This window comes from Sturnira hondurensis, unplaced genomic scaffold (genome assembly GCF_014824575.4).
Source record: "Sturnira hondurensis isolate 20B ecotype Veracruz unplaced genomic scaffold, ASM1482457v3 Scaffold0013299, whole genome shotgun sequence".
NCBI classification, from domain to species: domain Eukaryota; kingdom Metazoa; phylum Chordata; class Mammalia; order Chiroptera; family Phyllostomidae; genus Sturnira; species Sturnira hondurensis.
In genome coordinates, this window is record NW_028085930.1 from 6,179,156 (window position 1) to 6,195,980 (window position 16,825).

The window sequence follows — 16,825 nt, forward strand, 5'->3', positions numbered from 1 at the left end:
GAGACCCTTGGTCAGTGAGTCTAGCATAGCTGCGTTTTTTTCTACATGGGACAGTCCACTGAAATAGGAGTCACATTATCTGGAAAGTTCCTTTCTTGACACACCAGCCTCACGCTCCGTATCGCATGACCCTCCCACGAGAGGCACAGGGAAGCGAGCCTGTCTGAGGCGGAAGCAAATTCCAGCCTCCCATCCCTCGCTCAGGACAGGGCACGGCTCGCAGACGGAGGAGAGTGCCAGCACTGTGTAAGGCACTCACCCCACACTTGCTCAGGGAAACAGAGGGTGATTGAGCAGGAGGTGAGAGCTGAGCTCCGGGCTGCCTCCCACACGGAGGGTGGGGCCTCTGCAGAATCCTCTGCCCTCTGATTCCAGCAAACCTCCATTCGGACATTTCATTACAGTTTCAGAACGAGAAGGTACAGAGAGGCGTGGTGGCTTGTCCCCAGCCCAGAGCCAGCCCTTCACCGGTTAGAGTCCTGCAGCAAGGACTCCTGGGAAGACAATGGTCTTTGGAGAGACAGGGCTTCCAACCCTGCCTTTGTCCCTTGAGGATGTGTGATGCTCCAACAGTCCCCCATTTGTGGAATGGGGATAAGAGGTGTCCTCCCCAGCACTGTAAGACGATTAAAAGACATGTGCGTGTAACAGGATGCTCACTCGCCTGAGCCGAGGCTGGGAAGTCACTGCGCTGCTCTCGGAGGGGCCAAAGGCGCACCCCTCCTGGGAACCTGGTTCAGCATGGTGGCTGGGCTCGTTTGAGAGGGGTCCTGCCCATGAGGGCGAGGGGGTGCCAGTGGGGCGTCAGCTGCAGGTGGAGCTTCTCCGTGCAGTTGGTCTAGTGGGGGAATCTCAGAAGAGATGTGTCTCCAAGAGAAAGAATCTGGTTTAAGCTCTAGCCAGACCCAGACAACATGAGGTGAACTTACAACAGTCTCTCTCGAGGAAGAACTGTCCTGCCCTCCTCTCCTCTCCTTCCTGCCTGCACTTCCGCTGCCTTAGCAACATCAGTGGGTTAGCAGGTGGGAGACCTGGGAGATAGAGCCGAAGCTCCTCCCACTCCCCTCCTAAGTGTTGGACCCTACCTGGGTGTGGGGGGAGAAAGTGAGGGTTAATGTGTGGAGTAATACATCCTATCTACTGAATTGAGACTGTATTTTGTGACTTGAATTGCTTGAAATTTTCAGTTATCTACAAGAGAGCAGAAAAATCAAGAGTCCATTCATACTTACATCCAGAGGGTAGGAGACAGTATTTACCTCCCAGTAAAGCTACTTTCATTACTGTATAGCTCATGAGTCCTTCCTGTCCAATGCACTTGACCTCCCTCCCTCACCCAGCACTGTGCTCGGCACATGGTGGGCCCTCAACAACAGGTTTATTTCCTCGTCATCCCTCTTACAGCTCCAGGCCCCAGAGTCGGAGCATTCCGACTCTTGAATGTTTGGACTACCATAGCGCCTGGGGCAGAGTGCACTCTCACTCAGTGCCTGATGCAGAAACATCATAAACCCGGGTTCTGTGCCAGCCCCGCAGCAGCCACCATGACAAATGTCACACTGTCGAGACTGCTGGGGAGGAAGGAGGCAGGCCCAACATGTGCCAACCTCCCACTTACGTGTGATGCTAATTACACCCATAGACGGAGGAGCCTTGGCCTAATCTCTGACACTGATGAAACCTTTTCCCTCTCATGTTATTCTCCTTTTTAAAAAATCCTCACCTGATAATATGTTTATTTATTTGAGAGAGAGAGGAAAGGAGGGGAACATCGACGTGAGAACACCTGTAGGTTGCCTCCTGTGCACACGCCCCAATGGGGGATTGAACCCCTCACCTTTCAGTGGATGGGACAACACTGCAAACAACTGCGCGAACGGGCCAGGGCACATTATTCTCCTTTAAGCTTCAAAAGGACCAGGAGGGGGCCGTGATGGCAGATGGGAGATATTAGGGACCTGGTCAAAATATCTGGTGACCTGGGACTGGGTGGAGCTCAGGACCCCTGACTCCACACTCAAGCTCTGACCTAAAACCACACAAGGCCACAGAAAATGCAACTGAAAAAAAAAAAGGAGATTGGTTTCTTCCATCACAAATGAAAGCAGGAGAGAAAAAGAACAGGCTTGCTGGCTAATATATGCAGAGTCTCAGCATGGAGTGAAATTTTGTGGTTGATTTATAATCCAGGCAATTGGAAGCTGTCGTGGAAATTCTGACATGAAGGCAGTGACTGCAGGGCGGCATGAATTGTGTGACCTCAGGACCAGGGTAGCTTCCCAGAGAAGGGATAATTATAGGCACCCAGACCTGACACAAGTAACATTTTGCAGCTGGGGCAGTTCCCAGAGAAGCCAGAAGGTGGCGCCACTTGCCAGAAGAACTGAACGAGAGGCAGCAACCCGGGACTCTCCCATTTCCAAGGGTGTGCCCTGCCACTCTGATTTGGCTGGGAGGCCACTTTTGAATTTCTGCTACAAAGTGGGATGCTTCTGGCAAACCAAGGGTCCACCCCTTATTGCCCCTGTGCAAATGCTCATTCCTTCTCCCTGGGGTACTGCAGAGTTGCCTGGGAGGATGGTAGCAGGAGGGCCATGTAATCCAAGGAGTTATCATTTCAGCTACCGCAAACAACAACAGAAATTGCTGCCACAGTTTCCTGAGTGCTGGCGGTGGGCAGACACCCTGCCACGGGCTCTAAGTGAGTGGTTGGATTTGATCCCCATCGAGATCCTGTCGGGTGAACATCAGTATCCTCATTTCTCAGATGAGAACACTGAAATGCAAAGAGGGTTTAAGGCTTTTGTTTTAGGTCCCAGGGTTGGCCAACCGCCAAGTCAGAATCTCAATTCAGTCCTTTTGGATTTCTCTAGAGCCGTCCCATCACTCACGGTGATCTTCCCTCCCTCCCCCGCCTTCCTTCCCCTCTTTGTGCCGGGTGTGAGGTTCAGGGAGGACCAGACTGCACCTCTGCTCTTGGGGGTCCTCTGTGTAGCGCGCAGACCCAGGACGACTGTGGCGGGTGATGGCGGCGAGCTCGGGAAGGGAGGCCCGCTTGCACCCAGCTCGGCTTTAGGCTGGGCAGGATGCTGGGGGCTACTCTTGCAGGCAAGTCCAGCTGTTTGTTGGCTTAATTTATTCCAGGTTTTTGTAATCCTGGATCAGGTGTCGGCCTTACCCTCTCTCAGTAACCCCCCTGTCTGGCCACTTTCTGCCTTCACTGCCATTTGGCAAGACCTGGGATATATTCTGGCGGCGGGGGGGTGGGTGGGTGGGTGGGTGGTTTGGGCGGGGGGAGGGTGGTTAGTAAAACTGCTGCTTCATCAATGTTGGGGCACAGGCTACCACCTGACCCTTGGAAATGAAGGAGGCGGCACATTACTGAAACAGAACGTTCTGGTGGCAGCCCGCCAACCAGCTGAGCCACAAAGGACTGGGGACTGTGGCTCACCAGAGGACTGCTGCTCCTCTTTAGGAGATAATGAGGAGCAGTGACAGGAAAGTCCAGGGCCAGAGGCTTGGGAGATCAGAGAGTTCCACCCTCTTATTTTATGGCTGAGGAGCCTGGAGGCGAAGAGAATTGCCGAGGGCACACAGACAGTCAACAGCCAGCGTGAAGACAGATTCGGGAGCAGCTGCAGCCAGTCTCGCCTGGCTGGGAAGAGCACGGTGAGGTGACAACCTGCTCGCTGCTGCTGCCCCCCGGCGCCGCTGCCCAAGGGGTGATGAAAGGGAGTCTGGCCTAGTCTCTGAGCACCTGCAGGGGGATGGCCGTCTGATCCAGTCCCACCACCTAACAATCCGGGAGAATGGGGTTGAAAGAGGCGGGTAACTCACCGGCGGTCCTGCAGCCACTCAGAGACACTGTGCTTCTCTGCCCACAGTCCTCTCTCGGCTCTCTGAGCCGTGGTTTTCCTTTCCAAACCCCAAGATCTGCATGGTTTGACAGGTTTGGGATCTGAGTTCAAGTGCAAAAAACTAAGTATGGGTGAAGCAGGTTCGGTGCAGAAATGCTGGTATTTCCGGAACCTTTTAGAATGAGATTTCAGCAAACAGAACAAAATGTGGGAAATCAGGACTGGCATGTGAAAAACAGTAGCTACTGTTGTGGGTGGAACTGGGTGTCACCCCAAAGATATGCTGACGTCCTAACCTCCCAGCCAACATCTATAAACCTGCCCTTATCGGGAACTGTGCCTTTGTAGATATAATCAGTGAGAATGAAGTCACAGGGGGGTGGCCCTAGTCCAGTGTGACAGGTGTCCTTTGAAGAGGGACATTTGGACACAGACACACAGGGAGAACAAAGGCAGGGAGTGGAGTAATGTGATGTGTCCACAAGGCAAGGAATGACAAGGATGGCCAGCCGCCACCAGAAGGCAGGAGGGAGGGAGGCACGAAATGGGTTCTCCCTCAGAGCTCTCAGAAGCAATCAGCCCTGCTGACACCTTGACCTTGGACTTCCAGCCTCCAGAGGGGGGAGAGAATAAGTTTCAGTTTTGTTAAGCTACCCAGTGTGGGTGTTTTGTTGCGGCAGCCCTAGGAAAAGACTAGTGTTCTCTCGTATTGATTATTTTGCTGGGCACGTCCGTGTGTTGGTTGAATCAACATTTATCGTGCGTCTGCTGAGCGCCAGGCATTGTGCAGGGTGCGAGAGAAAGAGCAGGGAGGGAGAGAGCCTAGATTCCTGCCTGCCTGAAGCTGACCTTCAAGGTCACCTACACTGTCATTCAGAGTCCTCACAGCAATCCTGGGGGATCAAAAGGGACCATTCTCGCTCAACTTAGAGGTAAGGAAACTCCCTCTTAGGGGCCAGTAACCAGGCAGGGACCTCCCTTCCAGTCGGGATCAAGCTGGGCCTGGGCTTCATCCAGGATAGAGTGGATGAAGGATGCAGGTGGGCTCGTGGGAGCCACCACCCCGGTCTCCCTCGCAGCCCAGGGGCAGGCCTGTCCAGACAGACATCCAAGGGGAGAGAAGGGCCAGACAGGCAGGAGCCTGGGCCCAGAGATCCATCCTGCTCGGCATTTCCAAGGCACAGAGTGGGCCTGGCCTCCCCCAGCCACACACAGCCTGAGAAACTGCACTCGGCCCCTGGCCTCGTGGTCCCGTGCAGATGTGCGTGAGGCCAGAGACCCCTCCCAGCCAGCTCTGCCCCCGCAGTCCTGCCTCCCACCGCTGAGCACGAGGGGCCGGACAGCTGGCAGGGAGGCCACAGTGCTTCGGCTGCACAGGAACGCTCCCGGACTGTCAGCGTAAGTGGGTGGGGTCACTCCGTGATCCTGGTGGGAAGGGACGGATACAAGACCACACTGTGATCCCACTGAACAGAGGAGCGAGGACCCTCTGCAACTACAAATATCGGCACTCCCCTCCAGCCAGCACAGGAGACAGGTGGCTACTCCCGGCAGCTCTGTCCTGCCCCGTTCCTCCCCTCTCCAGGGTGAAGTCTGGGATGGCCAGTCATCCCACGGCCCCCAGTCCTGATGGCATCAAATGCAGAACGAAGCATTCTTTCTCCCAAACTGCCCAGCACAAGCCCAAACCTCATACCAGCCCCTCCCAACTCCTTCTTCCTGAGCTGTCCCAGGTTCCCAGGGTGTGTTTCTGCCCCCCTGCAGCGCACGAGCAAGCCGGCAGTCACCACCTGCCTATCAGTGTGCTCTCCACGGTCTACCTGGCTCAGACAGGCGCACACCTCACCCACAGACCCAGGACCTGTGGCCGTTGGTGTTGGGGACCCCTCCCACCTCCTACCAGGAACTCTCAGCTCTTCCAATAGCCGTGGAATGAGGTGAGGTGGTCGTGGCAGGTGGTCAGGTCACCCTGCAGGGGACACAGGTCTCTGGCAAGGACTGTGGGTTTTAGGGGGAGGCCACCTCCCACCAATGTGGTGCCCACCTCCTGGGGTAGAGGGATGCACCTCAGGGGGGTCCCTAAATGCTGCTCAGATAAAGACATCCTGCCTCCAGGGCTTGCTGCTCAGCACATTTTTCTGGGCATTAAAATCAATGAGAAAGAAAAACAGAAACCCCCAAGAGGGCCGCAAAGCTATTAAACTTTCAAGTCCCAGCTCTGAGCGCCTGACAAGTGTGCTGCCGCCGCCGCCCAGCCTCCTGTGTTGTGGTTATTAGTTCCAGCATCCGCGAGCCTGGGTGAGGATCAATCGCTGCTTCTGACAGTTTCCTCCAGATTAAAAGAGGCAGAGAAGAGGGGACGAAGGAGGCACACGCAGAATTTCAACTCCTCACAGAGAACGGCCTTGGCTGACTGCACTCCTGACTTGTATCTGTGGGCCCTCGAAGAGTACGCAAACCCAGTTACCCTCTGGGGCCTGGGGCTCATTACAGGACTGATACTGGCCGTACTATGAGCTGGCTTTTAATAACCTTCAGGGGCAGACACATCGCTGAACTGGTCCTGGCTGGGACCCTGACTCAGCGAGGAACTGTGTCTCAGTGGGCCTCGGTTTCTTCGTCTATAAAATGGGTGTTCGGGCTGAACTGTGTCTCCCTCCCCCCCCCCCCCCAGTTCCTGTGGTGAAGTCCCAACCCCCAGCGCCTCAGAGTGTGACTGTGTTTGGAGTTAGGGTCTTTGAAGAGGCCGTTCAGTTGGGACGATGCCACAAGGGTGTCCTCGCAAGAAGAGGAGATGTGGACACATGTCAGAAGGGGAGGAGGCCTGAGGACACAGGGAGAATATGACCGTCTATACACCTGAAAGAGAGGCCACAGCAGAAACAACCCTGCTGCCATCCTGATCTCAGACCTCGGGCCTCCAGGACGGTGAGAACACAGATTCCTGTCGTCTGAGCCACTCGGTCTGTGACGCGTCCTAATCCTGGGGGCGCACCCGCCCCCTGGGCGACGGGACCATTGCTGAGAGGATCAGATGAGGCAGGGAGTAGAACTTCCTGTGGAAACTCAGCACCTGAGGCCTGCAGGTCCGAGTGAAAAGTGTGGACCCTTTAGTCTTATTACCCAAGTATGTGATTTTGTTAGGGGACGCGGGGAGGGGAAACTATAGAGCCCCCAGGGCGCTCGTGCCCCTCCAGGGGGTGGCTGGGGTCTGGGCAACACACCCAGGAACGCAGCAGCCTGCCCAGGGCTGCTCGCTGATGTCAGTGCCAGGCAGGATTCGCCTTGGGGTGCAGATGCCCCCCTGGGAACCCCAGGTGCTGCTAGGCACCTGCAGGGGGTCTGGAAACACTGAAGGGGCAATTTGCTTTGTAGGCGGTGCTCCTGAGAGACAGGCGGGGAGCTCCAGAGATGCCCTGGGAGCTTCCTTTTCTCGGCTCATTAGGCCTCCGCAGGACCCAAGACAGACGAGAAAGCAGTTTCCACCTTCATTACGCAGCTAAACCCACCGAGTCCCTTAAGTTAACAACCTTCCTTCTGAGAGTCGTCTGGGAGCAGCCCTGAGGAGTGGGTTCTTACCGGGAGGGGTGGGAACGACGAGGAGGAAGATGCCGCCCATGTAAAGGCCTGGGTGATGCCTGGAAGCCTGGGCAGCCCGGCCGGAAGGAGGGACTGGGGAGCGGGTAGTGGAAGGGGCAAGTGTGGGAGGTTAGAAATCAGGCACTTTGTCTCCTGGGTAACTTTGCCCTGAGTCTCCTGAAGGTGGAGGAGGGTGTTTTCCAACTTTCTTTCTTTCTCCATATTGTAGTATTTCCCCTAGGACTTATGTCAGTGATTACTCAGTGGTCCTTGAAGTAAATAACTACAAATTACAAGCTGTTTTTCAACAGCAGGTCAGTTTGGGGACGGAGTTTCCCCTTCGTTGTGCACGGCTTTTCATTACCCGCTGATAGCAGCTGAAATCGCTTCTCGTTTCTGCTGAATAATACATTTGTGACAGTCAGCGCTGCTAGCTCGTCTGCAGCCAGATAAACGAGTGCTTTTCCCCAGCCAGACGGACGGGAAACTAGGTTTCATTCTCCTAAATTGCGCCCTCCACTTCGGAGGGTCGGCACAAACCCTCTGGGGAATGCGAGGCCCCGGCGGACGTTCCGCTTGGTTCAGCCAATTCCTTCCCTACTTCCCCCGTAAAGAGCCTCCGAGTTTGTCCAGACACTCGCACCAGCTGCCGGGATTGAGTTTTAACTTAGTTATTCTGGAGAGTGTAGCCCATTGGAAGGTCTTTGCTATTGCTCTTTTATATGAATATTCAAAAAAAATTTTAAGAACAGGCCGCTGAGTGAGTGTTCTCTGCTCTGCTGTGAGGACGTGGGCTTCACCCCCGCCCCCGACCCCGGACCTGGCTGGACCGCCTCCCCCGGCTTCCCCTCCCCCCACGTAACAAGTTGCTGGCAGGAGTTTTATTTATTACTTCATTTTTGTTGGCAGGTAAAACATCGTAACAGTGCAAAAAAAAAAAAAAAAGCGCATAGCCCGGAGTAAGCCTGCTGCCGCTGGGGCCCAGCCCCCCAGCCCTTGCACCAGGAGCAAGGCCTCGCCCTGGCCTTGCGTCCAGACAGCCGGCCCTCCCGCCTTTGGTAGAACAACGCAAGGGGCAGCTCTGGCCGCGTGGCTCACTTGGGTGGAACATCGTCCCAACAGCCAAGGTTGTGGATTTGATCCCCAGTCAGGGCACATCCGAGAAGCGACCGATGAATGCATAAGTCAAGTGCAACAACGCAAGTAGTAGCAGAGCGCAGATGGGGGTTCGCAGCCTGCGGTTTACTTTGAAGTCCGCACTGGTGCTTCACTGCTCTGCCCTTACAGCAGCCGAGGGTCCTGCCGCGCGGTTCAGCTCTCTCAGCCCTGCAGTTGGTTCCCAGGACGTCACTTCGGAGGTGCTTCAGAAGCGGGGATTTTAATGTGCCTCTCTGTCCCTCGCTTCACGGTTGGGATTGGAAACCCGAGCGCCTGGCCCTGTCCTGTGTGCAGCCTCGAGGCCCACCTGTTTGGTGGCCGCCTGTGGGGTGCTGTGACATACTCTCATAGCAGAGAGGCAGTGGGGACAGGCAGTGACCTGGGGCTGCTGGGCGTGCGGTGGCGAGAACTACAAAACGATGCCATCCAGTCCCCCCCCCCCCCCGCCCCCCACTGCGGGAACCTGACTGAGCTCTGGCCTGGCTTCTGTCCGCCGCAGACCAGGGCCCGAGGTGGCCGGGCCCTGTGTGATGCCAGCTGGAGGAAGTCCAAGCTGCCTGAAGAATTGACTGCTTACTCCAGTCAGAACCCGCCAGGGAGCCCCTGACGTCCCTTTCCTTAGACGGTTGCTCTGGGAAACTCAGAATTGTACAGCCTCCCTCTGCCTCTTTCAGATGCGTCTCCCGTGCCCCAGAGTGTGTCCTCAGGGACCCGGAGCCGGGCCGTGAGACGCAGCCATCTGCGCCGAAGCCCCCCTGTCACCCAGCCCTGGGGAGGCCGTGACGCTGGCTGCGGTGGGCGTCCAGCTCCCTGGGCTCTCCTCAGAAGGACAGGGGAAGAGTGTTTCTCCTCTGGATCAGCTCTGTGAACAAAAGCTGACGGCCTAGTGGCATAAACCGCCCCCTCTTAGCCTCCTTCAGAATTTTTTTTTAGCCCAGCCCTGTGTTTCGAAAGCCTTTGTCTCCCTGCAGTCAAGCTGAGTCCTGAACTCAGTCTCTCCCTGTTACCACAGTGGCCTGAACCAAGTCCCTCTCTCCAATGTTAACAAGTGGCCAGTGTGAGATTTCTCTTAGCCAGCTGGGACGTCTCTGCCCCACACACAGACCACCTCGCGGAGGGTCACGCCCTGTCTGGGCTCCCGGCCTTTGTCCCAGCTGGGCCCTGGGCAGGAGGGCCCTCTCCTGGCTCTTGGTGTCTCACCTGTCACCTCCGCCTCCTTGTCCTTGCCCAGGACCAGGCAAGACCTCTCACTTCTTTCCTGACCTCCTGCTGCACATGTGGGTTGAGCAACTCGTGTACCCTTGTACAGAAACACTGTTACTGTACCACTCGTTTCATGTCTGTGTCTCCGGGGTTATTCCGCAGGCTTTAATTGGGCGTTGATTAGGCACCCAGAAATTTACATACATAATTTCATCCTGTGTAAATAATGGACCAACCCTCTGAGGTAGAAATTCTATCTGCCTTTTTGTTATGAAAAGTTCAGACTTACACAAAAGGAGGGACTGGGTCAGTAGATTCCCGTACACCCATCAGCCAGCTTCCCTGACTGTAAACCAAGGCCTGTTGTGTTGCACCTAAACCCCTCAATTGCCGCTGTGCCTCGGAATAGTCTGAACAAACCCTGCACGCTGTATCAGTTCTCTTTCAGCTATTTCAGTGTGTATTGCTAAGTTGTAAAGATACTTTACAAAAGCCCATAACTTCACAACCATGACCACACCTAAAAGTGAATAACAATTCCCCAATATCATCAAGTGCACAGTTTATCTTTCCTCATGTTTAGTCTGTTTTTTTAACAGTTTGTTTGACTAATGGTTCAAATAAAGTCCATGTCAAAGGGTCAGTGTGTCGACTTAGTCTCTTTCCATTTATAGTTTTCTCCACTCCATCTCTCCCCACACGACCCACCTTGTAATTGTTCCTTGTGGAAAAGATTGGGCCTTTGGAATCCTATAGTTTCCCACAGTCTGGGTTTTGCTGATGTCATCCCTGTGGTATGGAAGCAGGAGGTGGGGCCTGTCTGAGCTGAGGTTCCAAGTCCCTGACACATAGACACAGTTCATTGTGCCATCGACTTCACTTACAAAACACAAATTCAAACATGCAGTTATTAAGAATTTCAAGATGGCAACTACAGAGCCTTAAACTCCAAGTTCAGCCCTCTGAGCACTGGGCTGTAAGGGACTGTAGTGGTCACACGCCTGTGAAGCTGACCCTGACCCCAACGCTCTCACAGGTACACAGTGAGTGACGAGGGAGAGGTCCCCCCCACCCCAAGGACTGGTTTCCTGACCCCTGCCGCACGGGGAGACTGGCTGGCTGGGGTCTAGGGCTCCATGACAAGTCCCAGGAAGGCAGTGGGCCTCACTGCCCCGGGGGAGGGGCATTGTTTCTGAGGAGCCAGAAATGCAGCCTCCATCTGGGGATGGACAGGGCTGAGGAGGGAGCTAGGTCCCTGTGGCTGCTGGGAGGAAGACGCCCTTAGGGTGGAGGCCCTGAAGGTGGGGCGTGGCCCCAAGCAAGTCCTTGGTCAGAGGTCCAGCCCAGGGGACTGGCGCTCTGACTCTGGAAGGCCTGTTTGCATGCGCACAATAGCTCACAGTTCCTGAAGCCCCTTTCTGCACTTTACTTCGTCTCCTGCTCACAATGACCCTGGGAGGTGATCCTGCATTTTGAAGATGGGGAAAGGGGCACATGGGGCAGGGGAGTGCTTGGTCCGAGTTGGAGGCAGAACCAGGATTGGAAGGGAGATCAGCTTCTGGCTGAGCATCCGTCGTGCACATGGCTCTAGATGCCTGTAATGCCGGGAAGGACATGGTCTTCCTAAGCTTTTAGTCACTGGTTTTACAGGCGCACTGCACTCAGTGACCACCCCCTACCCATTCTGCAAAATAGATACAGTGATTCTGATCCCCAAATCACAGCCGAGGGAACAGAGAAGTTAAGTACCTGACCTAAAGCCACCCAGCTATGGGTGGCAGAGCCAACACCCAAACGTCAGTTCACCTGACTCCCAGTTTGTGTCTTTTCAGTCCCCTCCCTGTGTGGGACAATCTGTCCTTGCCTGAGTGGGCTTAGCGTGTGAAGGGTGGACATGCAAATGACCACAGGACAACAGGGTAGCTGCGCAGTGGATGTGGGTGCAGGCTGCCATGAAGTCACAGAAGGAGCAGGGAAGTATCGCAGAGCAGCAGCAGGGGGTGCTGGTGTGGCCCCGACAGAGGGCTGGCTCCAGAAGGGCCTGGTGGACTGAGCCCCGGGCCATGGATCGTGGTGTCCAGTCACTGACAGCCAGCCCAGAAGGGTTTGGGGCAGCAACACAGTGTAGTCAAATCCCACGTATCCAAGAGGTCACCGTGGTGACTGGGTGGGGCATGGGCAGAGAGGGCAGGGTCCAGCAAAGCCGTCTCCCAGCCACGTGTCAGGGCCCAGAGAGGGGCGGGCAGCGCCGGTCAATTTTGCGATAGCAATAAAAGAAAATCATGTGTTATTTCTCAAATGTGTAGTGTTTTCTTTTGTTGTCATGGAACAGATATTAATATGGCTGGAAGGCTATGCTGTGTGACACAGAAATAACTCCATTTTACTGGTTTAACGGTACCTTCAAGTCCTTGTTTAAACAAAAAAGAAGAGAGAACTCTGGATTTATCCCTAGGATGTCAGTTATAGCCACTTAAGAGGAAATGGCCTTCATGTGGGACTCTGGTGACCTGTGTCGGGGTGAAGGAGTTGGCACCCAGCCTTGTCCCCTGACATGCTGGGGCCACACTGCCCTCCCTGGATGGTGTCCACCTGAAGGCAGGAACCATGTAACTTACTGACCCACAGATTTGCTGGACTATCCATGGTATTATTATACCCGTTTTACAGGAGAGGAACCGAGGCCCAGAGAGGCTGAGCGAGCTGCCCAGGCCCCTGTGGCCTGTTAGAGCCAGACCGAGGCAGCATCTGCTGAGTTCCGTGGCCATGCTGTTCGACCTGGGAACTGGGTTGCCTGACTTCCCATGAGAAGTCTGTGTGCACCAGAATGCAAGAAATTGTCCTGTGGGTGCTGAAATGTGGCCTGGGCGGGGATGTGCGGGTGGTTCACAGGGCGCGCATTTGGAATCAGGGCTGCCGCAGTCAGTGGTGGAGGGGCGGCTGCCTTGGGCTTGGCGGCCTTAAGGCCCAGGCTGTTCTCCCTCCGCCCAGCTGGATGCGAGCCGAACTGCAGCTCCAGGGCAGAGCAGGGAGGACAGCGTGGCATGTCCTGCGCTGCCAGCTGGGCACTGACTGACAGTGAGGTGGCAGCGTGCTGGGATGAGAGGGATGGGGGGCAGAGGGGGAAGGGGGAGCCCCTGAGTGTCTGTGCAGCGTTGTCCAGCCACACACATGAAGGTTTGCGACCTTGCCTTGGGGGGCTGTGTGCTGGGCCTGGCTGAGGGGGTCTAAGATAGCAGGTCCTGGCTGTGTGGGAGGCGGCTTTAGCTTTGAGGGACCCCAAGGCCGGCATGTTTGGTGAGGGGAGAAGAGAAGGCAGCCACCCGCACAGAGACAGATGAGCTGTGCCCTGCTGGCTGGAGCCCCAGTGCCAGAGCCTCCAGGGGCAGGCCCGACGTGATGGACGGGCTGGGGGCTCTGCAGAAACCTCCCTGAGAGGGGGTCCTGACCAAGCGAGAGAGAGGGGAAGCCTCTGCGTCCTGCCCTGGCCAGTAAGACAGCCGCTAGCCACATGTGGCCATTTAAGGTAACAAAAACCAAATGAAATCCCCAAGTTCAGTGCCTCATTCTCACTAGCCACATTTCAAGTGCTCAGTAGCCGCTTGTGGCTGATGGCGGCCAGGACGGGCAGTGTGGACACAGGACATTTCCATCATTGCAAAAAGTTCTGTTGGGAGGTAAATTATCTCATTACTACTGTTTATATTGATTACATGTTGGAGTCACACTTCAAATATGTTGAGTTAAATAAGATATAATGTAGTATTAACATCACCTGTTTCTTTTTACTTCTTTTTCTTACTGTGGGCAATAGAAACTTGGACATTATCTATATGGCTTGTGTTTCTGTTGGACAGTATCCATCTGTGAGGACAGATGGATACAGGACCACTGTCACTTGTCCCTTGTTTTTAGCATTACATCCATTCAATGTCACTCCATTTGAGGGTGGCTGTGAATACCCTTTCCTGACATGAAGGTCACAGAGGCAGGCCACGCAGCACACTCTAAACACTAGAGGAGACTGTGTCGAGGGATTCGTGTGGTGTCCCCTAGGACACCTCGGTCAATGGCAGTTGTCACTGCTGTTATTACTGTCATTTGTGTATGTAGCAGGGGTTATAGTCAGTTTCTCTGGCCTCAGACCACTTACCCCCCGCCCCCACCTCAGCCCGTGTGCTCTCTGATAATGACCTCCCAGACTTGTGCAACAGGCAGCTATCAGCACCCCCCCCCCTTTGCAGAGCCCTTGGGCTCAGCCTGGGTACTCACCTGCTGGCAGCTGCTGGCCCAGGAGGCCCTGAGGGCTCCCCACTTCTCACAGCTCCCGGCCTTGCTCTCCAGGTGCATCCTCAGCTGTGCCTCCAGGTCCTGGATGGCTTGCTCAAGGGCGTGCACCTTGGCCATGTACTCCACCAGGCAGTCCCCCAGGTCCTCGATGGCACCGAGGTCCCTCTCCAGGCTCGGAGCGGGTGCCACGGCCAGGCCTGAACTCTGCAGCCCCTGCAGAAAGACGCTGCTGATGCCCATGGCTCGGCGGGTCACCCGGGCAACCAGGCCACCTGTGTGCCCACTGGGTGCCATTCCTACATAGACCCTGGGGGCTCGGACAACGCCACCTATGGCACTGGTCCTGGAGGCCTGGGGGCTATCCAGGGAGGACAACGACCGAGTTCCCCTGAAGGACGTCCTGTGCCTCTGGAGGGACATGCTGGTGCTGGTGGGCACATCCACCACCACCCGCCTTGAGCTCATCGCTGCTTCTGCCTGTGCTGAGCCTGGTGCTTTTACAGAGTCCGGTGGCTCTTGGTTTCCAGCCCCAGCGTCCCTGTGGCCGGGTCATGGGCCTCTCTGGAAGCTCCCCTGTACCCAGGGCCGCTTTGTCTGCTGTTTTCCATGAGCTTCCATCATTCACTGAGCCGAGAGAGAACTGGGCCCCGTCCAGGGCTGCGTGGGGAGAGGCACTCGTGCATTCTCTGCGGGGTCACGTGCCCGAACTCCCAGATCTTTCTGCTGGTGGTGGTGGTGGGGGGGGGTTGTGCACTTTACCACCTGGGAAAGGGCATGGCTGACGTTCAGCAGCCCCACTTCCTCAAGGCTGCCAAATCCGAGGCAGCCTTTCCTCCACAATTCACTGCAGCAGTCCTGATTCCAAGGGTAAACTGAGGCTCACATCCCAAGTGCAGAGAGTGGCCGAGCCAGGACTCAATCAATCTAGATGTTCCCAGGGCCCATTTGAGGGTTTCCTACATCCTTACAGGTGCCATGTGTGTGAAGGTGTGGATGTGCCCGCATGTTCCGACAGGTAACAGGATGGAAACAGATATAAATCAACCATGGCAGGAGGCAGTNCCAAATCCGAGGCAGCCTTTCCTCCACAATTCACTGCAGCAGTCCTGATTCCAAGGGTAAACTGAGGCTCACATCCCAAGTGCAGAGAGTGGCCGAGCCAGGACTCAATCAATCTAGATGTTCCCAGGGCCCATTTGAGGGTTCCCTACATCCTTACAGGTGCCATGTGTGTGAAGGTGTGGATGTGCCCGCATGTTCCGACAGGTAACAGGATGGAAACAGATGTAAATCAACCACGGCAGGAGGCAGTCCCAGGGTCTCAAGAGGCAAACCAAGCTTGTTGCTTTCTTCGTGCCCCCTCAGTCCTGGCAACAGCCTCAGGTCCCTCCCCAGCACCTTTCCCCCCAAGAAAACTGCCATCAGCTGTGTGATTTTGGCCACATTGCTTCACCTCTCTGGACATTACTTTCCACGCGCTGGCCTGGCTCTAACTCTCTAGCGGCCTTGGGCAAATTCAGGTTCCACACGTGCTGGGCCCTTATTACACTCTAGCTGTTCCCTATACACCAGTTTGCCCGAGTGCCAGAGAATTAATAGAACAGGGAGAGACAGTTTCCTGGTAAGCTCTGTAAGGATGCCCCAAGTGAGGGGCATTCTGGGTGACATCTGGGTGACTCGATGACACTTCCTGGGTTTTGATCCCTGTCCTCAGGATCCACTAAAGCTTGCTGGCATGGCTTCAGGCTCGGAAAGGACCTTCCAGCCCCAAGGGGACAAAATGGACCTAAAAGCCACTGCCATCCAGGTTTCCCCTGTAGAAACCAAGCAACCAAACCTGGAGGCCAGATATTTATTCCAGATCCTGCGATGTGGGGACACCCCTCCAGGGAGAGTAGGGACAGGGCATCGACTTTAGTGTGTGCCGAACCCTCCCCAGTGCCGGGCACGGTTTCCGCACCGTGTTGCACTGAGTTCTCGGTGCGACCTCAGGATGCAGGTGGGAGGCTGACAGGCCCTGCCATTTGGCTGCTCATGGTACAGCACCAGAATACCATCGCGTGTCCTGTGATTGGTTATTGTCCCCAATGTGATGAGGACCCAGCCAGCTGCAGTGACTTTCCCCGGGTCCCCTGTTCAGAAAGCAGCCGAGCTGGGATGAGAAGGCCTCTCTGACCCCTAACCCAGTGACTTACCCCATCTCCCACCGCCGAGAGCAGGCATCTACCCCAGGCCACACGGGCAGAGTTTAAAACCCTGGCTGCCCCCTGGAATGCTCTGTGTGCTCTTCCTTGCTGATTAGGACACCATGACTCTTTTTCCCCTTCTACTTTGTCTTCTTGAGATGACACGCACTGTGTAAATATCCATGGTGGTCATATGACTGACCACCAGTAAGGTTCAGTGGATCCTAAGGACAGGGATCAAAACCCAGGGAGTGTCATCGAGTCCTCACATGGGGCACTTTTACAGAGCTTACCGGGAAACTGTCTCTCCCTGTCCTATTAATTCTCTGGCACATGGGCAAACTGGTGTATAGGGAACAGCTAGAGTGTAATAAGGGCCCAGCATGTGTGGAACCTGAATTTGCCCAAGGCCGCTAGAGAGTTAGAGCCAGGCCAGCGCGTGGAAAGTAATGTCCAGAGAGGTGAAGCAATGTGGCCAAGATTACACAGATTAAGAAACCAACTCGATCGAGTAAAGGCTGGTGGTGTCCCTCTTTTACTCAGACGGAGCAT

General features: G+C 55.4%; 1 protein-coding gene across 3 annotated transcripts in view; it reads right to left on the minus strand.

Moving 5' to 3' along the window:
• The window catches only part of BFSP2 (beaded filament structural protein 2), a 67,110-nt gene extending 52,415 nt beyond the window's left edge, over positions 1-14,695 (minus strand). For all 3 annotated transcript variants that reach the window (XM_037061271.1, XM_037061270.1, XM_037061269.1), the window contains exon 1: positions 14,070-14,695. In XM_037061271.1, coding sequence (XP_036917166.1) covers positions 14,070-14,552 — 483 coding nt within the window. In that variant the 5' untranslated portion in view covers positions 14,553-14,695. The remainder of the gene's footprint in view (positions 1-14,069) is intronic.
• Between the last annotated feature and the right edge of the window lie 2,130 nt (positions 14,696-16,825).